The following is a 26478-nucleotide window of genomic DNA, read 5'->3' as shown; positions in this document are numbered from 1 at the left end:
TACAGTTTTTCCCCTTCCATCACACCTCTACTATTCATAATAAACACTTGCTAGGAAGCAGATATCCATGGCTATAAGTTATCCCAAGATAACTGCTTGGGATAACTGTGGCTTCTTCAATGCTGAGAAGAGGGGGAGAAATCTATAATTGCTATGTTCTTCCTAATGCACCCCAAGATACCATTGACCTTCCTGACCACAAAGACACATTACTGATTCTCGGGACTTCTTGTCCACCAGGATTCCCAGGTCTTTCTTCATAGAGATGCCTTCCAGCAGCACAGGTCATCCCCAAGCCTAATCAGGAGGTGGGGTAATTCCTCTCCGGGTGCAAGACCCTGCACTTGCTTTTGTTGAACCTCATGATTCTCTGCCCATCTCTCCAGCCTGTCCAGGTCCCTCTGTTTAGCAGCATATCCCTCTGGTGCATCAGCCACTGTTTCCAACTCTGTGTCTTCAGCAAACTTGCTGAGGGTGCAACCTGCCCCTTCATCCAAATCACTGATGAGTAAGCTGAACAAGACAGGACTTAATACTAGCTTCTTCTTAATTCTTGCTACGGGCCTTCAATTAGACTGCACCAGTGATCACAACCCTCTGAGCTCTGCCATCCAGACAGTTTTCAATCCAACTCACTGTCAGTTTATCTGACCTACACTTTCTGAGCTTGCCTATGAGGATGTTAGGGGAGACGGTGTCAAAAGCCTTGCTGAAGTGAAGGTAGACAACATCCATTGCTCTCCCCTCATCAACCCAGCCAGTCATTCCATTGCAGAAGGCTAAGAAGGCACATTAAAAATGTCAGCTAAAACAGCTATTGCTTAAATATAATTATGTCTTTTTATTTTTTCCCTCAAGGTGATTAACACTAAAGAATTTTTTATTGGCAATCTAAACTCTTTTTTTTATTATTTTTTTGTAATATATAGATAGGAGAAAAGGCAACTGTCATACTAAACTCCTATTAACAGTAGACACAAAATTCCATTTTCACAAGAATAGCCCTATAACTTATTCTGGATCTTTTTAAGCTTATGCATCATCTACTTAAGCTTCAAGCCAGCGATTCTTGTAAAGACTCAATCTGTTTGATTTTAGCCTTTTACCTCAACAGAGAGGTATACTGTAGCATAATGCATGCTTTCAGTGCAGGAGAAAGAGAAAGGCAGTAAATCAAGTAAAAATGCTTATGAGGGAAAAAAAAGTACTTCACTATTTTTCAAATGAATTATTTAATTGTTCTTCTTTTACCCATGGTAAGAAGAGGTACAAAATATTACTAATGGGTGAAAAATATCATCTCAAAATAAACAGGTTAGACGAATTACAAGAATTCAAACCTGTAATGCTTCAGATAATACAGGTGGAGCTAAGAGACAGACATATCAATTACATTCAGTAATACAGAGCAGAGCCCAGACAAGTCTTGTCAGTTCTGCTCACTGAATCATCTTTCAGAAGAGAAAAAAATCTAATGCAATGAGAAATGCTGCATATACCAGCTTTGGTAGCTGCTAAGGTGAAACGTAAGTCCGAAGGAGGAGCCCTCCATTCAGTCTAACAGAAATGAGCCCTGATGCAGACAAAAAAAATTAACTCATCTTCACATCCTCTGATATCTCTCTGAGGAAAATTTTAATTGCATCTAGCAAAATAGTTTTTATATTGTTCAGAATGACTGGGAAAATTCTGTTCTAAGAAATCTTGTTTGTTTGCATCAAAATCTTTTGATAAACATACAGATACAAAAGCTGACTGATGGAATTACATATTGTCTGGAGGTGTATGATTTAAAAATCCTAAAAGAGGTCTCCATAGCAGTGTAGATTCCAACTTTAGAAGAGCTGAGTTTGCTCTGGCTCTCAGGAGCACAAGTACTTACTTAGAGACCATCAGCCCTGGTTGCAGCTGTCCCTCAGCTCTGAGAAATCCCTGCCTTTCCTATAGACCCTCCTAGACCAGAGCAGACCCTTTACAAGCCTCACACTAAGGAGAACGCAGACAAGAGGAGATGAGTGCCCACGCAGCTGCTCTAGGCAGTTCTGGCCAGTCTCCAACCATTCTTTCACCAGGAAAGGTTTTAGTTACTATCCAAATATATCTCCCAGTTTGTGGATCACTAGCACACACTCCTAAGACTAGGACTCTTAATCCCCTGGTTCTTTACTTCTCTGCAACAAAAATACTTCAGAAGAGTTGGAACAAATACAGCTAGAAGCACTCTCCCATTTTTCAAGAACTGCATATGTGGCATCTGAGGCCAGTCAACTTGTCAACTTTCTGAGAATCATGTAACCTCTGAGAAGCTACAGCCCCTCAAAGCTACACCCTTGCTTCTTCTTCCCAAACACCCTGTTCAAAATTCTTATTCTTTTTTCTTTCTTTTATAGGTCATCTTGGCCTCTCCAAAGAGTCAGTGCTTCTCTCAGATCCTCATAATTAGGCCTTGTTTTGATTTGAACTTTCCCCTTGTGAGCTCATTTGTGCAGGATGTTGGCTTGGAAATGGGTTATTTTGAAGGTAGTCTATACATCTTCTATAATTTAGTTTGCATGAAGAACTAGGCCCACCACATCTTTATGCTACACTAAACAAACTTCACCTTTGTGTCAAGCCAAAGAAATGTCAAGCCAAGGCCTTATTAAAGGTTTCCTGTTCCTTCTTTCTTTTTTTAAAATGATTGATTTTGAAGACTGGGAGAGAAGGGGATAGTAGCGTTGTTTTAGGCCAGATGGAAGACAGAGTATAAACCCTTACATGTTAAGATCATGTTGACCAAAGCAAAAATTGTTGAATTGTTCTAAACGAGGTAATAATTCCAGCAAACAGAACTGGCAATAGCATCAGGCAGGGATTACTTCTGTCTTCACCCTTCCAGTTTCAGTTCACAAAACATTATTAAACCAGTAAACTAAAAAAATTACTCGCTTAGGTTGTTTCATGCCAGAACGTCTCTCCCCAAAATTTTCTGAATAAGCAAAATCCCAGAGTGCAATTAGTGTAGCATCTAGCATATCATTTTCATTTGTAATTTGGATTGGAATATCTACGCATCTATGTTAGAAAAAGCCAAACTAATCAATCACATTGGGTTGCTATTTTTGACCTTAATAACATATCATGAGTAATAAGGAACTGGTTTTAAAGTGACTGTGTTACTTTTTGCTGGAATTTCTACATCTGTTTGTTCCCTCTCCTGATATTTTTTCTTATTTTAAAGAAGACGAATTTCCCTCAGAGACTTCATGACATTGAATCTCCCATTGAGTGCAAATATGACCATGTGTTCTATATTAAGTACTTCGAAAGTAACTTAAAAAACCTTAGAAATTTTCCACCGTATTTGAGGGAGAGACTCTTTTTACTTCAAGAATACCAAGAAAAATATTTTATAATGCAGATGGAAAATGCTTGAAAAAGGGATATGCTATGGGCTGATTTTGTTATTGTTAGCATTTGTTTTAATAACTTTTTGTTTTAATTTCCAATACAGATTCATAGTGTTTGGATAAAATTTCTTTTGGAAAGAATATAAAGAACTGGAAATGCTATAATATTTAAAAGTTTTGACATATGATAAGAAAAAAAAAAGTGATCTGGAGAATATTTATTAAAAGAGATAAAAGTAAATTAAAGATATATGTTCATAAGTGAACAAAGAACACAGATAATGACTTGGAGAAGAGGGAGACATATCCAAGAAGTAGGAATACCATTTCTGGAGGAAGGAAAAGGCATCCTTAAAGAATTAAATAACTTATTTACTTCAGTATTCACAAAGGAGAAGAGGAGACAGGTGTCATTAACAAAATTGCTTCCCAGGAGATCCACAGCACCACAGAGACTCATAGAGAGATAATGTACAGTACTGATGGGAATCAAAGACTCACCAGAACACATAATAAAGAAATTAAATTGTCAGAAGATGCAACTAAAAGTAACCCTCCCTGAATTCTAATATAAGTGCTTAAATAGATTAGGAAGGCTATTCTGTTCAGGTTCCTTGTCTATTAAATATTTAATGCATAGATTCACACATACACATATTTTCCTTTTAGCACTTCTCATTGATTTAAAGTAGAAGTAGGTAATAAAAGGAATTTGAACTTATTTATCTCATCTGCAGGTACACTCAGATCTGTTAGCTCTACTTAAAAACAATGAAGCTCATCCCACATTTTGTCCAGAGACAAATTAATTTCATGGATTTAAAGCATAAAGGAGAAAAACTGAAACATTTGGCCACCCAGACAGATGCAGCCAACAGTATGAGCTCAGGGGCCTATTTGATTATAGTTCGTCTGTATTTGTCAAGCATCTATCAAGGTAACATTTGGTATTAGACCTGCAAAATCTCACAAAATTCTAATACAAATTTAAAATCAGTCACTTCTCAGAAAAGAAACTGCCAAGTTCCTCTTGGAATTATGTAAAATGAGAGGACTAGTTTCTCTTTCTACTGAATTTCTACAAAAGCAATTTAAAAATTCAGCAGAGACTAGTATAGAGCTAAGAGTCACACCAATCTGGGTGGGAGGTCAGCAAGCCGTTGATCAAATCTCTTGGTTTCCCTGAGTAAGCAAACAGTGGAAACGGTCCTTAGATATTGGTAGCCTCATTTTTTAAATGATGGCATTATCACACTTTTCATGTGACCCCTCTAAATCATAAATGACAGAGGGGATTTTTGCTGCATTTTTAAAAAAATTGTTCCTGGAGTCATATCTACTCCCCTAAAAAGACAGAGCGGTCATAGTTTTCAGGTGATAAACAGAACCACTCCAAAGCAATTTTCTCATACTCATGTAATTTTATTTTACTCAAAGAGGTTTTTTTTTCAACCAGAGCAACTTACAGCATGAGGTAACTCACATGATTTACCAGGATTTCATGTCCAATTATTCACAAAAGAGAATTGCCCAAAAAACATACCTATAGACACAATCATCACCAGAATTGCAATCTTAAAGAAAAAAACAATGTTTTTTTTTTTTTTTACTTTTAAGAAGAAAAATAGCGCTGAATCTACTCTCAATGGTTAAATATTTCTCATAGATATAAAAATTAGGAGATTAGCTTGAACCCGGATCTCTTCTGATCACTACTCTGAAGCGTAGATGCCTTTCCCTCCATTACATGGTTCTTCAGGGTGATTCTGACAGTCACCAGGAGAGGATGTTTGTGATGAAACCTTAGAGTTTTCTATTGAGTTGACCTTGTCTGGCTTACAAACGCTAATAAAAATATAGCACCAGGATATGATGCCTGCAGAGAGCAATATGGGATTATTAGTACTTAAAATGAGATGCAGCTGTGATCTCTGGAGCCAGCAAAAATGCCTTCTTGCAATATGACTTCACTGGATGCTCAGTCACACCCTTAATTGGGGCAAGAGATTGATCTGAACTAAACTAATGGTTTGTGTTATTGGGTTTCAGACAAAGTAGAATGACTCAGTAGTCTCTGTATCTTTTTGAAAGACTCTTTGAACAAATCTTGTATCACCTCATGTCAACAGCGTAAGGAGATCTTGGAGAGTTTTGTGTACATTCTCAAGAGTATTGAGACACACCAGTCCTTAATTACCCTGTCCCCACAGACACCATGCTTTCAACAGATAAAAGAAATAAGGCATAATTTAGAAGTGTCATTATTGCCATATCTATAGCCCTATTGCAATTAATCTGATTTTAGATACTATTTAAAAGTGGGTTGTAAAATGTTCTGCTTATTTAGAGGAACAAAATGCTGCCATATCTGTTCAAGTATGCCTGAAATGTGAAAACCTCATGTACATATGGAATAAGAAAGGCTCGCATTTGGAGTGTACATTTTATCTTCACAGCTCTCTATAACAGAAGGTCCTTTCATTTGCTTTAGTTTGGTCTCATGTGTGGGAAACAGGAAAGCAACCTTCTTATTTTTGTATCATCTTTTCCAAATTTATAGTGATTCACTCCTCAAACAGAAGGTTAATGGTAAAGTGCTAGTATGGACACAATGTGGGCTATCAGCCTGGAGTTTTATCATTTTTTCCATAAAGAGACTCCCTTAGGGGTTACTTTGGGAAGAAAAGCCCTACCTGCCTTGTAAATCCCAGTTGCCTCTCTAATTTTACCTCATAGCTGTGACTGATTAAAAAAAAAAGAGTTTTTTTAGTGAAGACTCAGAGCCTTTGAACATTGAAAGTCTGCCCAAAGCTCTGACATCTGCCACTGTCCTCAGTTTTGCTGTGTTCCCTTTAGACGTATTTGCCAGGACCTCAACATGGTGCCCAGAGGCATCCCAGCCTCAGCCAGTGCTGAGCATGGCCCTGACACTGGGAATGCCTTTCTTCAAACAGTCTGGGACCAGAGGACATTTGTAGATGGAGAGAGCAGCGCTCTGGCTGTAGCATCCTATCTCCACCCAAAGGTCTTTCCTTGAGTTTCCTACATCTCCCCACTCTCTTATGTTCTGAGCTCCAAAATGAAGCAGAACACCCATTTGGGGATACAAATAGACAATAAGCCCATTAAATTTGCCTATCAGTTTCAGTCACTACAAGTGCAGAGCTCAGAGAACCATGTAGCAAGGAAAAAGATGGTCCCAAGTGGTTTGGCATGGGTCACTAGATGCTCCTCAGAGACAGTGTGATCCCAGTCCCAAATAAATCCAATAACAAAAGGAGCCCAGTCCTTCAGGTTCAGAGGAGCCACAAATGGATCTTCATTCTGGGGCCCACCAAAGCTGAGCTTGTCTTTTGCAACATGCGGTGCCCATTTTTTCGTAATGAAACGTAACGAAATAAAAACACCCTAAGAGCTGAAGCAGGCGGAACAGCCTCAGCATCCCCACATAGCAGCAAATGCTAATTGAGACTGCAGGGTGTCCCCACAGCCCAACAGCAGGCAGAGGGAAAATGAGACCCCCGGGGAAACGCCTGATGTTCATTCCTATTTTAGCAAGAAATCGGCTGAAATCTTGACATTAGCAAAGAGAGGAAAGGAGGGAAGAAAAAAGAAACACTTTGAAAAGTACCACCTACAGAACAACTTTCATCATTTTCTTTTATTTCTGGAAGGGTCATATATGGAAGCAGAGCAATTGTATGGGCTTCAAAGTCAGCAGTTAGTTGCCATAAACTTGTGCTATAGTTTTACACATCCTCCTTCATCTATCCTTATTTTTCTTCTCTTTCCGAAGTCCATAGAATTCATTGAATATGAATAAAGGAGAAAACTCTGACCAAAGTGCTGCATCTTGGTGATGGTCATTTTTGGGATATCTGTGCACTTTGTGGTGGTTTCTGTGATTTGAAGGCTGACTAATTCCTGCTGACAAATGGAAAAGGTTCATCAGCACTACAGGACACATGAAAATTCCCAAATCTGGGACAATTTTCCCAGCAGCAAGGCCTGGTGTATTGACAGCACACTTTCTATTTGAGAAGAGAATTTAAGAGGAATCCTGCCTCTGTTTGCAGGGGATGCTGCCCCTGACAAACACTATGGAGGAGTTTGCCTCAAATCTTTTCTTTTGTTCCTTCTTTTTCTAAAAACATGTTTCAGTTTGCTGATGAGCCATAAACTATTGACCTGTTTTTCTTTTTTCTTTTTGTAAAAGTGCAAAGTTGTTTGCTGGGCTATTCTCTGCTAATCTGCTAATGTCTGCATCTAATTATTAATTACCAAGACCTCCCCCCTCCCCATGCCAGCCAGTCTCAGCAGTCATAATTCTAAGTCTTAATATCAAATTCACGCATCAGGGGACAATTCTTTATTATTATTATTAAACATGGTTTCTAAGGTGCCCACCCACATCACAGCTGACTCTGGAAATGAGAAGCATGTGGTAAGAATTCCCTTGCCCACACAGGAACAGAGCCTTTCACACGGACCAAGAAATGCTCTGCTGCAGTGATCAATATGGGAGAATGGATGGAGAACCCTCTGGGTCAAAACAGGATGCTGCTGAGTGACTGAAATGGAATTCCTCTTGAAAGAGGATTTTCCTTTCCATCCTTTTCCTGCCAGCATAGACCAGAGTCCTGCATGGATGTCTGAGGTTTTTGAGGTTCTTTTCAACCTGCTTAAAAGCAAGTGACACTCAAGCAACAACTTTGCTTAATGAAATGCTGGTGCTTTCTGATTAAAGAGGTAAAATAGAAATCTCCAGGCAATAAATGCACACAGGATTTAACCCAGTGCCCAACAGCTCCATCAAGGCTTGATCCTAATTCCAGCAAAATCATCTGGAAGATCTCTACTCGCCTCCAGAAGATTTAAGGTCAGGCTCCACAGTCAAGCTATCAAGTTTGCCCATTCCTAGGGCCAGTATTCCATTCTCAAAATACAACAGAGTAAGTATATCAGATCACAAGGGTGTTATTATAGTCTGTCATAAGATGCATGAGGTTGTGCAGCAGAGGTGCCTGAATTCACAATATAAACTACCTCAAGACAAGAAAAGTGTTAGAACGGTTACTAGCAATGAGGGGAAGGCAGATAATATCAGAGGAACAACACTAGATTTTTTACAAACTGCAAGATGCAGTTTTCTACTTGTTAGGAACAAATTTCATATTGCAAACCCTTTTATAAGGACTTATTTCAGCTTCTATATATCATTGTTGGGGGAAAACACTCAGGTCTTATGCTAACATTTAATTAGCTGAAAACAGATTTTATTCAAAACAGTACTTTTTTCTCCTAAAATAAAATGTGGGCTCTGCTATTGGTTTATAAATGTTAGAGTGAAATCATGAAGCACTCTCCATGGCAATTATCACTTATCGCCTCTGCATGGTAAGCAATATTTTTCCCCTTGCTTTGCAGATGAGAAAACTGCGGCAGAGACAATTTCTCAATTTGTAAAGATGTTTGACTGCTATCGAGGTAGATCAATAAAATGAGCTAGAGCAAAGCAAAGCAGAAAAGGCTTTGTCAAAAAGAGTGCTACTGCGACAGCAGTGCTACATATACTTACACATTTTTAACTACAATATTAAATAGGAAATGTGCCTATCTTTTAATGTAAACTTGAAATGAGAACATGTGCAAAGAAAACCTTGTTATGTTTCAAAATGCTATACAGTATGTAAGACTCCGATAGCTAGTTTTGTATATAGACTTCTTTTTAATTGTTCACTCTTTCATCTGAATAGTTCACATAAGAGGAGGGAGGATCCTTATGAGAACTCTGCAGAGTAATCTTTAGACATCACTTTGAAAATCTTCTTGCAGTGAACCAAGGGCTACATTGCTTTTCCTGCCACTTCTGTGCATCTCCAACGTGCAATTTGCCCTTGCTCTACACATGAGGCTTCTCTTGTTGTTAATGGGAGTTCAGCTGGGGATGCATGGACTGTTTTATAGCACTCTGTGGCATGGGTAGGAAGAGCAGAACTCGACCCTCTGATTGCTCCTTTGGTCAAGCTGCCAAGTTCCTCTGATTATGCAATACAGATTTGGGAAGAAGTGTAAATCCTGCATAGAAGCTTTTGTGTGCAATTCCCTCCTTCTCATATACAAAATTATCCAGGAGTGGAATAAGAACTAAATTTTCCTCTGATCCCTATAAGCATATATGGGGGCTCTGCCAATATGTCCTAAATGGATGGACTTGCACCATGGTGAGGACTTACTTGGAGGTCAGGAGTAATCCTGTCCACTTAGCTGTGCTCAGTGGGAACAGCTCATCCAGAAATGGATGAAGGCCAGGAGGTTTAAGGAAGTTTGTATTTTACGCTGGCTTTTATTTTGAGGTTTGCCAACACAACACTGCAAAAATTGATTTTGACCACCGAGAAACGTTAAACATAGAGGAATTCCATAAGATATCAATAGAAAGTTTGCTTTTGCAGCAGATTGGGTCAGAGGTCCACCAGCAGGGCCTGGAATTAGCACAAGCACCCTATGGGTCCTACCAACCTTGGCCAATATACTTTGAACAGCTGGTAGCACAATACACTTTGCAGCTGAAAAATACTGAATAGAATTTTTAGAGTATTTTTTAAACTAAATGTCAGAAAAAAAAAGGAAATTATTTTCTGAGGCCAAGAGGCAAGGCTGAAAAATAGTATTCATTAGGAAACACTGAACTGACCCTAAAAACTTCAAATGAACTCAGCCTTTTTCCAATTACAATGAAGAATCTGTATGACTAAGATCATCCATACACACTAAATAGGAGCAATGTTACAGAAACCCCCCCAAAAGTAAAACAATTTTAGGTTGCTAGAGTTCATAACCAGGACACAACCTGGTGCCTACATCGTGTTGGCTGAATTTATTTTCCCCGGAGCAAAGTGAAATAGAAGTAGGAAATAACCATATGCAACGTTTTTGTTCCATTTTGACCAGGGCCTCACACAAGAGAGCCCTTATTCACATCTTGCCCTGCGGATGCTGTTACACTACAAATAACTCATAACTAACTGCAATTACAACAGGGCAAGCAAACCTGTGGAGTTACAAGAGGAGCACCGAATAAATATTTATAATGTTATCAGTAGTTATCTTAAAAGCAGCACCACACAGAGAAAAGTAAAATGAGACGATGTGGAACTGCTTCGTACCAGGAACATCCCATCCATAAGTTTATTCCACTAGATGGCACCCAGCGTCAGCAGCAGATTTTTTGGGGAAAGGCAATAAAAAATGGGTGGCAGCGGGAAAGCTGTGGAGCCCAACATCCCTCTGCACCCCCAGGTCCTCAGCCCTGAGGAACCAGGGCTGCAGATCATAGTGTGCCCTCTGTGAAACCCTCAAAGCAGCTCCATAACTGCGGCCATCAGATCCAAAAGAGAAATGTCGTAAGATCCATAGGGGTTGCTACCCAAAGGCTGCAAAAGACTGAAATAACTCCCCTTCCCCCCCAAAAAAAAATAATTAAAAAAAATGGAGAATTTAAATCTGCACCAAGACTGTGAAGGGATATTCACTCTCTATTACCTCTGTCTTATTTTCTTTTTTATGTAAGAACTAGTGAGCCTGTCTCAGTGGCAGATGCTTATCAGCCTGGAGAGAGCAAACCTGCTCCTCTCCTGCTCACACGTGGACTTCATTTCCTCAGGAGCTTGCGGGGAGCCACAGGACCACAATGGTAAAAACACTGCTGGCCAAAGTATGTACTAAAGACACCCTCAGACTGGCTCCTCAAATCTGTGGAAAGCTCTGAGCAAAGTCTCAAAACTGCTGGTATGAAGCTGCCTTAACCTTACATATGACCTAAGTCTGCAGAACCCAGTACAGAAAAACCAGAAATTTCCCTTTAAAAATCCATTTGTGCAGGCAGATGAATGTTGCACTATTTAAAGTGAGGCCACAGATGAGATTAATTGGCTTCCATATGAGTTAACTTCTGCAGAGGGTGGTAGAGCCACAAAGTCTGACCCGATCCTCCTGATGAGCCATGGAGGTGGGTAGAGAAAATTCATGGAGACTCACCCTGCTACAACCTGTTTCCTGGAGCAAAGGTCCAGTGAGAGGGACTGATGTTATGGGGTAGGGTCATCTGTTTCTTGGCAAAGAGGCATGTAGATCCACAGCCCTGTTCAACCCCCCTCCCATAGGAAATGGGAAATATGAGGTGAGGAGGTTTTACAACCTTCCTCCAACAGGCTCTCCTGCCAGCCCAGCTGATTCCTTCTACACCACCTGTTGCATCTGCCTCTATCTTTATGCAATATCCTAAATTAACCTTGGAAATCCAAAGGAATAATAAAGTCTCATGCTCCAGGTGAAAGTTATTACTGGTAACTTACTACTCCAGTAAGTTACTACCAAAACATACAACAACTGTAGAGGTGGCACAGCTGTGTGCCTGCAGGCACCACCTCCCTTTTCAGAGCTCCAGATCATGCCCGATACTTCCCATCTAACAGCTAACAAGATAATTTCAGCAAGTTATCTGAAACAAAACACAAGCAAACAATCAATAAAGACACCCCCAGCCAAAACAAAACAAAACAAAAGCAACAAAACAAGACCATACTGAGGTGGGGAAAGAAAGACATTGACATCTAGATCTCTCACACTGAGACATCAGTGTGCTGGCATGGATGGTGCTGAGAAATTTTATAACTATTCCAGATATGTACTGGAATACCTTAACACAGAGGTGGGTCAATGATAAGACACAGACTATAGGTAGGTAAGCAGGCTTCATGAGCTCCAGGCCTCACAGATTTTAAAATGTATATATTTATCTAATATAGATGGTTTTTATGAAATACTGTTTCCTGTTTGTTAGGGGGATGGCAAAGTAAGTTATTTCAGCATTTGTTTAAAGATACTTGAGGGGTTAATTATACTCAAAAGCATCCCTGAGGAACATCTGAACATAAATAGCATTAGTAGGAATGTAACGAGGAAAAAAAATCTCAGAAACGGGTTCTTATGTTGCCATTCTTTCTTCATTGTTTAACCCATTAGTTATTGCACCAAAGAGGATGGACTGGAAAGATGCCATAGGCCTCTTGCAATGGTATTTTTGCCCTTAAAATATCATTCCTGTATTAAATGCCACTAAGGTGATATTTACCTACTCTGGGTGACCCTGTTTGAGCAGGGGTTTTAGACTAGATGATCTCCAGAGATTCCTCCTGACCTCATCGATTCTCTGTGTGATTCTGTATGGTGGCAGGATGAAAGAAAGTGTGTGTGAATTGAAACAAGAAAGGTTCAGACTGGATATAAGAAGAAACTTCGTCCCCATGAGGGAAGACAAATGGTGAAACCAGTTGCCCAGAGAGGTTATGCAACCTGCTCTTACTTCATAGGTGACCTTGCTTTGAGCAGCGGGTTGGAGTCCCAGAGATCCTCTCCTGTTTGAATTATCCTGTGATCCTATCATTACCTTGTGTGTGTTTTTATAAACTTTGTAGGAGCTAAAGCATCTGCTACTTGTTTTTATTTCCATAATTTATAAGCGAGTTAGTACAGTGAATATTGAAATTGCATGTTTTAGAACCAGCGCCAGGTAGAAAGTTCTACAGAAATGACTGAGCTGAACTTTTGTTATATATTTTCTCTAATTACCATTTCTACAGCTATCCCCAAGGTGATTTGCAGAAAACAGAGCCTGGCAAATCTTCTTGGCTCTTAGCTGTATATTCTGCTGATAATGACTGGAGGAATTATCTGTGCAACTTGTGCACTGCCATTGATACTGCGTAAATGTCACTGTGAAACATAATGTATTATTAAATGCTTAAAATATGTCTTGTTGATATGTTGGAGTCGCATTCCTGGCCAATCGGTCAGTCATTAAAGTATATATATAAATAAATGTGTTTTAAAGGGTGAAGCCGACAGAAGCAATGAGCTAAACACTAGACAAACAATATAAATGAGGCTAGCTGCAGGGAAATGGGGTTAGAGCTGCAGAAGGTTACATGCAACATTGCAGAAATAGACTGAGAAAAAGGAATTTAAAAGACTGCAACTAGTCAAAGCTGAAAAAGAATCCCCTTAAGTTAATTAATGCCTTAAATGCCAAGCCTGTCTCAGGACTTTTAATGAATAGGGGATCTTAAATGAAGAGCTGTTGTCTGACAGCTCTTGTGTGATAATTTATACTTATGATATGTTTTCTTTTATGTTGTATGTATCAAAAAGAGCTATGTAGCTCAGGTAAGACTGAAACACTGTATAAAGAGGTAACAGTAAGTAAAATCTATTTGGCATCCTTGTTTGTCTACATTTACCTGTTATCCTCTAAAAAAGACAAACTATTATCCAGAATGCTCTTGTCTTCAATATTAATGTCAATGCATGCACCGAAGAAGCAACAGGATCCTGGGAACAGAGTACTGGTCTATATCCTTTTGGATAGGATATTGGACAGGATGTCCGTATCATGGGGATCTGCTGGGAGATTCAAAACTGAAAGGCAATGCCTCAATTCTGACCAGACTGGAGGGACTAAACCCCCCTGTACAGCTTCCCTGACAGGCCTCTGGTGAGTATCCAAAAGGGGCTCCGAGCTAGATGACAACACAGCTATACATTCTAGCCAAAAACTTGAAAACTGGAAAATGAATTTCATGTAGTATGACACTCCAGGGAAGCTGAGCACTTCTGTTTCCAGGCAAAGTCATCTTTTGTGCAACACACAGCACAGAGGATGCTGCAGCTGAATGCCAGACCACTGCAAAGGGCTGTCACAGGAAAACCATTTGTCACGATACACATTATTTTGCAGAATCCTAATGGCTGTATTTTAAAATGACGAGATTGAATAATTGCTTACCCATGAGGTATTTTGCTGAGGACATAATATGCTGTATATGAATGCTGATACACCTGTAAAATGAAATTAAGAGAGAAAGAGAAAAAAAGAGAGAGAGATTAGTAATTGTCACTTATGTTAGCAAGGCTCTTTTTTCCTGCAAAAACCCCTAGCATTTAAGGGTAGGGAGCTCTCAGAAAGATCTCAGTCTGTAGTAGAAAAGAACAATACACTAATTTACCCCAAACGTTTGTATATTTTTTTTCATCCTGCACTTCATGACAGTGTTTGGCAAATCGTATACATCCAGATGCTCTGTGTTGTTGCTATGGCTACCAGGTCTTTGATTAAGCCAGGGGCACATGCTCTCTGCAATGGCTAAATATAGCACAGTCATTAACGAGGACACCTTGGTCAGCTGGAGACATTCTCCATCATTATAACCAGGCGCAGCAGGGATAATAATGTGTATTTCTCCACTTTTCGCCTGCATAAATAAAACAAGGACTGACACTTGGTGAGCTCAGAGCAGACTGTAACACCTAGGTCAGCCAGCAAATGAAACCTCATTGACTTGGGCCACAAAGATGACCTGAAGTTTGCTTGACCTGGTTAATTGCCAAGTTGCATCTTCATATCAGTTTGCACTCCTTGTGACTTGGGGAGGAGCTCAGCAGCTTTCATGGGAGATCATCTCAGAAGGGAGAGTTTACTATTTATTTGCTAAGCAAGGACAGTTATTTAAGGCTTTGTGGAGTGATTTTCTTTTAGGGACAAAACTTTCTTGAACCACAGGAACCCGTGGCTGACAAGATGGGCAATACTGAGCAGTGTTGGAATCAGAGCGCTAGTGTGAGGATTTAAATATGAATTTGTGTGCTCGATTCTTCCACTCACTTTTTCAGTTCTGTTCTATCATTGTAAGCTACTATAAATATACTTAAGTAACAATCATTCCACTTGACATGTATTTAAAATTTTAAGCCGCTTGGTCTCCAGTATCATTCCTAAAGCATTCTGTCCCAGAGAATAGAGCAGGAATTTCTATTCATAAATCAAGTTTGTTTATCATAAATATTCTTTCTAGGTACCTCTGTTTTCATACAAGAATGGTTTTTTTGTTGTTGCTGTTTGTAAAGGAAATTCATAGAACCGCAAAATGTCATGGAAAATGCTGTAAAATTCTGTGGTGACATTGCTATCACCACAGGCTACGTAGACATGACTTTTTATATAAGTCGATCTCAAGGATAAGCCTGCATAGAAGTGGTATAACTGGCTTACATCTTGTTAAGGTTCAGTGGAGACACAGAGAAATATGTGATATGTCATACAGTAGATATTAAAACAAAGTTTTCTGCTACAATTCAAATCCATACATTAGATCTTCACAATATAGCATAACAACCCTTGAAAAAAGCTACACCAGAGTATGGAAGTGAATGCACCAATTTTCCGTCTTTGAAAAGCAGAGACTGATGTTACTCTGTCTTTCCTATGAGCAACTCATCCATTCCATTGCAAAGACAAACATCATCAAGTTATGTTCCAAAATCACACACTATTTCTAGGCACTGAAATACATAAAGTAGCTCCGGCTAGGCCATTCTCTAGTGAAGAGGTATATCTGGGAAGGTGTACAATTAAAGCAATGAAAGATAGCATTTATTTTTGTTCTTTATAGCTCTACCTGTTTCAAATGATGCCCAATAAATCACTATTTTCTCATATACATCCAATTATACCAAAGCTACAAAGAGCACTTTAAGGTTACAATGCTAATGTTAGAGATCTGACTGAAGCTTGTGGCCTTTGGCTGTATTCCAGCATTGCTGAAACCTTACAACTGCTAAAATTAATTAAAGAGAAGGTACTGGAAGAGTAAATTTGTCAATAAGGCAAAAAGGCCACACAGGGCGGTGTGTAAAGTTTTGGCATGGTGTGCCTGGAAACTATTTTTGCCAAGTCCCAAGCAGTTTTATATGTGTTGGAAGTAAGTCTTGTATTAACTGCTTTTTTTTTTTTTTTTTTTTCCCCTCAGTATTTAGTAGCACAATACCAAAAATTAATTGAGCAACTTTTGTCTTCAAAACATCTTGGTAGTAAGATGTAGATAATGATGTACATGTATATGATGTGGATTGGGCAGGGACAGGCATTCAAGATGACAAGCCATGCTGTGCTACCCAGCACCTCCTTTCAGAGAGAAAACATCAGTGCAGTGGGTGGCTGATACCTTCTCATTAGACCACTGATATCGCAGCCCACCTCGAATTTTCTGCCTTGTGGCTACTCCCCAGGGGCAGAAGCCAGACTGAAATATCCTTATGAGCAGAGGGCTTCATGGGTAGACAGAGCAACATGGCAAGCTGGGGAATAAAAAATCAGCCATGTCCCCTTCTCTAGCATAGAGTCTCCTCATCTCTGCTACCGAAGTTTAGAGATGTGCAAGAAGAATTAACAGTGACTGAGGTGAAACAGTTTTCCTTGGAAAAATGTAATTTAGGAGTGCAGAAAACAAAAGTTGAAAGCATTTCAAAGGGTGGCAGTAGGAGAAGAGTCCCAGTAGTTGTGATCTGAAGATCAAAGAGGTCCGAACAACCAAGCCTGCTCTTCCTGTGATATCTCCTTTATTATCTGAACATCACTAGTCATCTCCTTTTGGTCTTTGGACAGGCCTTGTGGAAACGTACTTTAAAGGAGAAAACAGTCTCTTCCCCTTACATCAAGTATTAGGACTCTAAGATATTTCACATTAACTGTGCCTCTATCATGTAGTCTTTAAAGGCTTGTAGTTGGCAGAACTCATTCACAGGAGCAATACTTTCTCAAATAAATCCTTAAAATTAGTAGGTTTATTCACGTAAACACTGTAAAGATTTCAGAATCAGATATTAATTATTATTTTAGTTCTTAAGGATGTGTACAGCCCAAATTCTTGTTCCTATTTCAAACATGTTTGGAAAACACACTGCTAGTAAATCCTCTAAGCAAACAGAAGTACAAAAGAAACATCACTTAGTGTCTTGTTGAAAACAAAAATAGATGTATTCCTCTTAGAAATGCAAACCAAATTAAATTATTCTAGCATTTCAGGAAATTAATACATCTGTTTAATATCTCAATAAAAATTTCTGATGGGTTCAAGTTGAATTAGAATATTAATCTTATTTACCAGTTAGAAACCCCCTGGGAAATAAAAGCAGGATAGAGAAGGATAGGGAGACTAGCATACTTTTGAAATTCAAACAAGTCTCAGAATTCTTAAAAAGTTAATAGCCATTTTAAGCTCTCTGTTTCTGATATCTTTAGCTAATCCTGCAGCACAGAAGTCCTCTCAGAAGACAGGCATATTCAAAAGTAGCAGGGCTTTTGGGAACAGTTTTGTCCTGAAATTCCTTTGGGCCAAGTCATACTGTAAGCATATATTAAAACAGACTTAGGCCTGCTAGCTTCCTAGCTATTATCAAAATACTAGATATCTAGGTTCTAGGTATTATCAAAATCAGGTCACAAAAGCTCCCATGCCAGCTGTGATCAATGAGTGCTGAAAAAGTCAATATTCTAAAACTACCGTGCCAGAACTGCACTCCCACTGGGCTTTTCATCCCAGGTCAGGGCAAAGATCTTGCTTACTTTTAATCTACATTATCCTCTGCAGCATGTACATGTTTTGCTGGGCATGAAATCATAAAGGGTGTTAAGAGGCAAATCTATCCATTTTCACTCATGTCGAGGAAAGGCAATTATCTCTCTACAGCCGAGAAAAGTACAGAACCGATTCTGTATGGAAACACTTTTTCTGTGAAGCTATTGACTTTGCTTTATGCTATCAACAAAAGAAACCCGCAACTAACCCCATAATCCTGGGATTACAAATGATCTAGAGCAGATAGCAATAGAGCAGAGTTTCCCCCACTCTAATTTCCATACTAAGGAGGAAATTTGACTTCCTATGAACTACAGAAAGATACTGGAAGATGCCATTTCTGTGCCACATCCCCAGCCTACAGGAAAGCACTTGTGCCATCTCTTAGGAGACAGGTTCTAGTCCTGTAAGACTTAATTAAATAGCAAGTATATGGTATTTAAGAATAAGAGAATAAGTTTGGACCCATTTGCTCATTGTGGCCATTTACATAAATTAAGTTGGTGTTTAAACTGAACTAAAGCTCCTAGCTCTTGTTCATGCCGCAGGCTGCTGCTTTGTCCTGGCAACAAGCATACTGTTATCTAATGACAGCATGATCAGGGGAAAAAAACAAATTCACCAGAGAAAATCACAAAAAAAGTTCTAGCTAGAGGTGGCATTTCCTTCTACTACATGCACATACAATGCACAATAAATAATAACCCACAGCCATATTGTCACATTGCTTCGTGTGTTGGTCAGTCAGCAAGAGGTAAGCACCGTATTATTTTTACAGGGTGACAGATGCCATTCTTATAATCTTCTAGCAGAGAAAAGGATAATTGTCTCACTAAAAATAGCTCACTGTCATATTTACTTATTGTATTCTTTGGAGAGCTTAAATTGGCTCGTAACTATATGGAGGATTTTTGATAGAAGTCAACATCAAAGGTTAAATTTTCAGTTAACAAGCCAGCATCAGTTGCTCTGATTAAAATTCTATACGATCCCACTGTTTTTCTTGGAGCTGAACAACCTGAAAACTAACACAGAATTTGAACCACTCCAATCTGAAGCAAAAATACCCTTTTCTTCTCATTATGTGTGGAACCGTCCTTCAAACAGATGGAAAATCCTGTTCTATAACTAAGCACTATTTTTTTGGCAATCCTTTTGCTCAAATTCTGATCTTTCAGTTATATATATATATATATATATTTCAGATTCAATAATATTACAGTGTTCATTATTTTCATTCACTTATATACTTTTTTATGTTTTCTCAGCTTGATGAATCATTCGTGGCCAGTTAGATTTCTTCTTTTCTGCTTTTAGTGGTGATATTGGTTGGCAGTATTCTCTCCATCCTAAATATTTTAGCAAAGCATTAGCACAATTTTATTCCTAGTAGGCATTCCCTAGTAACAAATCCAGAATTAGAGTCTCTTAAAAAAAAATCTATTCCTTTTGTGTCACTGAAATCCAAAACAACAAAATCTATATCAGTATTTTGTACTCTAAACTCAGTGCAGATTGATTGTTTGCCAGAACTCAGCAAATCAATAATGCCATATAATCTCAGGTCTCTTAAAAAATTGAACCTTTTGAATTCATTGCAATTCTGACCTATTTTGTTTTATTTCTTAAACAGAAAATTCTCTTCCATCTCTGCAGTGTTTTATCTATTTACATGCTTTTCCTTCCGAAGTAATGCATCCCTAGCTACTGCCTCATGCCGCGTGCCAGCCTGTTCCTGCAGTCCTCAAGGAACACTGCACATTTCTCTTTGTGCCTCTAATAAAATAGGAGAACCGTAATGAAATGCTATCAACGAGCATTTCCTGTGCCTTGGTTCAGCTGGCAGTCAAATGACCCACAGCTGTTACTGAAAACAGAATTGGGATTGCACTTACCCCTGGCACAATATCCAGATGACTAACCACATGTGTAATGTGCACACTAAGGGGGCTGGGACACTGCAAGGCATCTGGGGAGCTCACGAAGGAACAGAGACGTAGTTTGGATAAGGAAGGGTGATTGGAAGGAGTTCGAGGTCAATCAACATCCAGAGCATTTGGCAAATGATTTGCTATAAGCAACGTAGAAGTAGGTTCTTGGTGAATAGGGAATGATTTTAACAGATACCAGGTGATGCAAGAGTGTATGAGGCCAGTTGTCCTCTGTCCCCCACTGGAAAGGTTTCCTTGGAGTAGGAACAATTTCCTAGCCAGGTGATATCAGGAACTGATAGAGCATTCATGTCACGGAACTCTTGTAACTCAAACTCAAGTCAGTTGCAATAGGTTCATGTGCTGCAGGCAACATACACAGTTAATATGTAAATCTCTCCTACAAACACAGAGAGAGTGCTGGGCTTAGAATTTGATTTTCCAGCTCCTAAACTAAAGCTCTGTGATGCAGCTGAGCCAAAGAATCACCCCTTTGCAAAAGGTGTCACCTACCTACACCTGTGGTGTAGGGTAGCCATAAATAAAGCACCATGGCAATAGCCACTACAGTACTGGATGGATGTCCATGAGACAATGCTGCCAATTAATGTTCCACAAACTGATTATTTATCTCGGTTGCTTTATAACGCTGGTTCTTTATTAAATGATTTACTTCCAAAGTACACTTTTGAGACCCTTACTCTGCTAAACAGTGCCAAGAGGGAATTTTAGGGGCTTTAGGATTTATGCCTTGCTGACATGGTGGCAGTCAAGTGGACACACGTTTGGTTGCAAACACAGCTTAGGCTACAGGTATTAACATACAACTCATGTGCCAGACCTCGCCCTTAGGAGAGCGTTAATCCAATCTGCCAACTGCTGCTGCTCTCTAATGCAGATCTGCCCTGCCAAGCAATTACAAAAGCCTCTTTTGCTCCCAGGCCACCTGTCCCTCGCAGCACTGAGCTGGCACCAGCCACACGAGCAAGTGCTTGCAGTCACGGACGTGAAGGACTACAGTGCCATTTTTTATCAGTAAATAAAATGGCAGCTACAAAACCCTCTTTAACATTGTCACGGCAGCATTTCTGCTTCCCCTGTCACTCTGTCCCAGGTTAGTAGGGAGCAGATGGAAGGAAGTTATTAAGAACCATGAGTGAGGGTTATGCATAATGAACTCATTTTGTGTTTTTTTTTTAAATAACTTTTAATATTCACATTACATGGTGTAAACTTGTAAGTTCCCCTCCTACTGCCCAATAGGTTTCACAAAAAAACAGGACATGAATTCTCTAAGTCCCACAAATATCTGTTTTAAAGACCTTATTTAGCAGAAGGTTCATGTTGTCATTCTAACATATCATACAGTATATCTAATGAAAAGAAACCAAAAGAATGAAAAAAATGCATCATAGTGAAATGATTACATAGCTTATGGATAAAGAAAAGTTTCAGGGAAGATGACAATGATCCCAAAACCAGGAAATGCAGAAAACATTAAAACTCGTGCAAACACTCAAAATATACATCTGTGATCGTCTTATAGCATCTGCAGTCCATTGTTAAGTGAAAATTACTTTAAAACCTGCTGGACTTTGAGGCACCAAAAGTTCCACAGGAATTTAAGGAAACATTTCATCACTGTGAATGTGACAAAGCACTGGAACAGGCTGCCCAGGGAGGTTGTGGAGTCTCCTTCTTTGGAGATCTTTAAAACCCACTTGGACGCAGCCCTGTGCCACGTGCTCTAGGTGACCCTGCGTGAGCAGGGGGGTTGGACTAGATGACCTCTGAGGTCCCTTCCAATCTTAAGCATTCTATGATTCTATGATTCTATGACTTCTCCCTTTTTGTCATCACTTTTTAATTCATTTTTAACTAATTGGAAGATTTGTTTCTAAAATTCTCAGAAGGTTGATTCTATACTTTCAAGTGCTGCAAATCTGGAAGGAAACAATAAATTATACATGCTAAAAAGAAAATTAATAACCACTTTAATCAGAATGAACTGAAGGAATGAAACAAAATGAATTTAAGCCTTAACTACAGATTCATGTAGAAGCCCTTTAAAGAACAAAAAGCTCCAGTTCTTTTGGGTCTAACCAGAAGTCTATCGAGCTCACTATCAATATCCCTGATATCAACACAATGCAGATTGGTAGAGAAGAGCATTACAGCTATATAGCTATAGAAGAACTATAAATATAAGCTATAGAAGAGCTATATATACATAGCATTAGCATATATATAGTGTATGATCGTTCCCCGCAGTACATGTTCAGGCTCTTGGAGCTGCTGCTCGAACACTCTGCCCATTGCCTTGCTTGATGGATATCTTTCCCATCAAACACATCTTCTCAGTCACTCTTAATGACCATTACACTTCTACTGCCTACTACATTATCCAAAACATGTTTATGGTATGAGTCCCCTGGGCACTATTTGGTGTCTGTTTTAGCCTCAGATTTGCACCCTGGGCTGCACTGATTATAGAGGCAGCACAAGGCAGTCAATACAGATGTATTTCATTTCATGTCTACATTTCCTTGATTGACTCTCACCTTTGTTGATGTTGGTGGTACAGGCCAATGCATATGAGAAATCAGTGCTTAATAATTGAAAATCTCCATTCTGCAGTATTTGCAATCCAAATGGTGTAGCTTTGTAGTGATTATGTGAGAACTAAGCCATGTAATTGGGCTGAATGCTTAGTCTATCTAATTAATTTATTCACTTTTAAATAATTCACTTTGGTGGCAGAAATTAGCAATTACAGAAGAAGTACAACATATGTTCTTTCTATTAAAATTTATTCTTAACATACCAGGATCGCTTTTTCACTATAGCAATTTAAAGGGTGAGTAATACAAAGAGGTTAGCACTGCCACTGAAGTCTTTGATGGTGGTCATAGGCCCAGGGCAGTCTTAGAAGGCTCAAAGACAGGAATCCAAGGCAGGAAATAAGAAACCTTCAAAAGGCATGAGGGAGCAAATGTTAAAGAGCACTAACGTGAATATGAAAGGAGAATAAGAGTATTCAGATATATGCTAGGGGCCTTGCTCCAAAAATTCTCTCTCTGCTCAGTGAAAGATTCATTTTCCAATTCCATATGAGATCAGAAGACTTTGAGTTGTATCTTGGTGTATACGTGGACCAAAGTCACCAGAAGTGACATTTCTGTTCTCCAAGATACAGTAAAATCAACCAAAACCACACACAAGACTTCAAACCGGGCATTTTGTGGACCACCCCAGTCTACCTTCATGGAGGTAGGTGTAGGGCAGGAAGAAGTTCAGAGAATCCCCAGTTCCTTGCCTGATGCACATCCCCTCACCCCAACAGCACCAACAGCATTACTCCATAGGTACCTCTCCATGCTGGAACTGAGTGCTCATGAATTTAAAGCCTCCAGTAAAGCCTCAAGATTTGTTTCCCTTTTTTGGAAAGTTTATTTTATTTTATTTTATTTTATTTTATTTTATTTTATTTTATTTTATTTTATTTTATTTTATTTTACTTTACTTTACTTTACTTTATTTGTTTTGTTTTGTTTTGTTTTCTGAGCAGGGAATAGAAGAGAAATAAATACATTCTCAAATCTGGATAATTAGCTGCCCAAGGAAGACTGTTAATTATTACTGGGTTTGAAACAATCACTGGTAAAGACTGAGTTTTGCAGCCTGCAAGAGAAATAAAAGACACTTGCTCAGCGCTGAGGCACAGCTGAACTTTCCCTGGATTTAGGCGCATGACTCAGCTAGAAAGGACAACATTTAGGTCATAACATTTGCATTTCTGAATATAGAAACTTCTTTGAGATGCTCTGCGTAGTAAGAGTTGGTTTTCCAGAAGGGGGCACTCGATATGCTTTTTATTATTTCTTTGTCTGAAATAAATAAATGAATCTAAGGACCAGAAGAATTTGATTATAAACCTCTGCAAGCTGGGACTGCTTCCTATATCTCTGTATAGACACCAGAATTAATTTCTTTGTGATTTTTGCTCTCCACTGCCTCTTAAATCACTGTCGTTTTCACATTCTGAATCCTACTCTTCCCATATTTCTTTCCTTCACGTTTTAAAACAAATATCCGTAACCGATACAATGCAACAGAAAATGGGATTTTCATATTGTGTCTAAAACCTTAGGAAATAAAATTATGGCATAACAGCAACACACCTCTAACATAGTCCCGAAGCTCCTGGAGTTGCAGGAAAACTAGTTCTTTATTAAGTTCTAAAAGAGTTTTTTTTCCCAATGTAGCCATGTATTTTTTTTCATTCCTGCTAAAGCGCAGAAGGTTCCCCCGGGTTTCACTGAACAGCATTCTCAAACAAGTGCAAGAGAGAAAATTGCGATCATTTTACTGCTGTCTATATGATCCTGACTATCTACCAGACCTTGTAAAATTACCTTCCGTAGGTTTTAGTTAAAAACAAATTGCAGGTTATTTTCAAAGATAATTTGTGATTTTTGTTAGGACATTAATCTCCATCAGTGTCTCTGTTCAATTTAGATTGTCTATACACTCAGAAAAGGAAATAGAATGAAAAATGTTATAATACCCAAGCAAAAAAAAAAAAAAGTGTTACCTTTGTATCATAGTGTTTTGCTAGGAGTCTTTCTATTTTCTCTTTTCTGTTTGATGAAAATCTAATTTGCTAAAGAAAATATTTTTCTTTAGAAAGGCTGCTGGTAGCTGATACCAATACATAATATACCTAGGTACTCTTGCATGACAGGCTAATTATTTCTGACTCTTGGTATTACTCTGGTCTTCCCTGGAATTGTGGCATTGCTTCTCAGTTTACTGATGTGTATCTCTGCCTGTGAATAAATGTAGGATACAGTTTGTTGGCCTCTGCTCTAGGAGCAAGACTGTCCAATGTAGCTTGAAATACTGTTTTGCACTCCATCATGTAAAGGGGCAAAATTTAATCCTAACGTCATTTATCTCCATTATTCAAAGAACAGCAAGTTTTATCCTGTTTTTTTTTTTTTTAATATATAAAATAGTTTAAGCTTTAATAACATACAGGTTAACACACAACAGTTCTGTTCAGAACAGAACACTGTGTGGTCAAAGCTCACTTGCATTCAATTAGCATTTTATTGTATTAAACAGCACCCCCTAGAATAAAAACTTAGCAAGAAATGGAGATTTGGTGCCCTTTTACTTAAGCCACTATAGGGAGCACTAGGAGAACACATTGGAAAAATGGGTATTTAGGGACTCAGGATTTTATAAAAACTTATTGGACAGAATTTTGCCCACCTGTACAGGGCAGTATATCATATAATACTTTATGAGTATGTCTAGCTCAGCATTTCATAAGCACCAACAACCTGCTGAAAACCTAGGGATGGTGAGTGACATGGTGCAGCACCTGGGTGTGGGGCAGCTTTATCGCTTGCTCTAGGGAGGGCTGCAGGTCACTAAAGTGCCTCACACCAACAAACATCCTTGTTGAAGCCAGAGAAATATCTGAACGTAAACTCAGCAGTGTCAAAGCAGAGGACTGCTTCTAAGGCCAAAGAACCATGCAGGGACAAATTTTCTATTGGAGTTTTATAGGAATTTGAAATGAACAATGAGGCTCTTTCAACACAAATAAAAAATAGCCAATAAATTGGCTCCTTTTCTTTCCCCATTAGATCAACATTGGTCCTGACAATTACCTGCATTAAATGTTTTAATTACTCTATAATTTCTCCCTTGAAAGAAGCCATAGCATTAAAACTGCCACTAATTTTTGCTCTACAGTCTCGTGCAGGTGTCCCAAAATTTCTCTTCTAAGCACAACACGTATGAGAAAGTAGACAGCGAACAGAAATAAAACCCTGTATGTCCATTTGTCTGATCGGGATATTGAGACTTCTTCCACAACAGTGATTAATTTGTAGTAAAATCTCCTAGTTCCTCAGATTTTTTTTGTTATTGAGTTTAGTTTATTTAATCCAAGGTGCCTCCTAAGCCTTGCTGTCCTAGGAGAGCTGCACACATCTCATCTGACAGTGCAGAAAAGCAAACGGAAGTATAGAAGTGTTTTGCAATCAATCTTTTGCAATCAATCTTCCTAGCTGCCTTTTAAAATCCTCTTTTGTCTATCTTGTCGGCCTATAGCTCGCATTGAAAAAGGCAGATTAGGAGGGTTTTTCATGGTGATTTTGAGATTAGAATAGATAAACCCTCTTTCACAAAGAGTACTTTAAGTGGACCAGATTTATAATTTGAAAAAAAAAAAGAAAAGAAAAAAGAAAAAAGAAAAAAGAAAAAAGAAAAAAGAAAAAAGAAAAAAGAAAAAAGAAAAAAGAAAAAAGAAAAAAGAAAAAAGAAAAAAGAAAAAAGAAAAAAGAAAAAAGAAAAAAGAAAAAAGAAAAAAGAAAAAAGAAAAAAGAAAAAAGAAAAAAATATTCTCCTTTTAAAATTATGTTTCAATGTTTCCATAAAAGATTACCTCTAAACTTTCTCAAATAATTGCCACTGCTACAACTTCAAAATCATAGTAAACTCTCACCCTGGAAATTAACCTCATTTATGTTCTCAGTACTTTCTCATTAATACAATACCTCTGGACATACAAGTCTTAGTTTTGTTACGTAAAAGTAGTTGGAGCACTATGCTCTCCATATCTCTATGACTAGAATAGAGAACACATTTTTAAACAAGAATAAATGATTC

The 26478-nt window shown here is 38.6% G+C and overlaps 1 protein-coding gene across 1 annotated transcript in view; it reads right to left on the bottom strand.

Moving 5' to 3' along the window:
- The window catches only part of DPP6 (dipeptidyl peptidase like 6), a 241474-nt gene that overhangs the window by 99572 nt on the left and 115424 nt on the right, over nt 1-26478 (bottom strand). The window contains exon 6 of the mRNA XM_026052982.1: nt 14236-14288. Coding sequence (XP_025908767.1) covers nt 14236-14288 — 53 coding nt within the window. The remainder of the gene's footprint in view (nt 1-14235; nt 14289-26478) is intronic.

Source organism: Nothoprocta perdicaria, unplaced genomic scaffold, assembly GCF_003342845.1.
Source record: "Nothoprocta perdicaria isolate Ctin4 unplaced genomic scaffold, notPer1 scaffold_95, whole genome shotgun sequence".
In the NCBI taxonomy this organism is placed as follows: Eukaryota; Metazoa; Chordata; class Aves; order Tinamiformes; family Tinamidae; genus Nothoprocta; species Nothoprocta perdicaria.
Note: the sequence above shows the minus strand (reverse complement) of the source record. Positions and strands in the feature narration are given on the sequence as shown.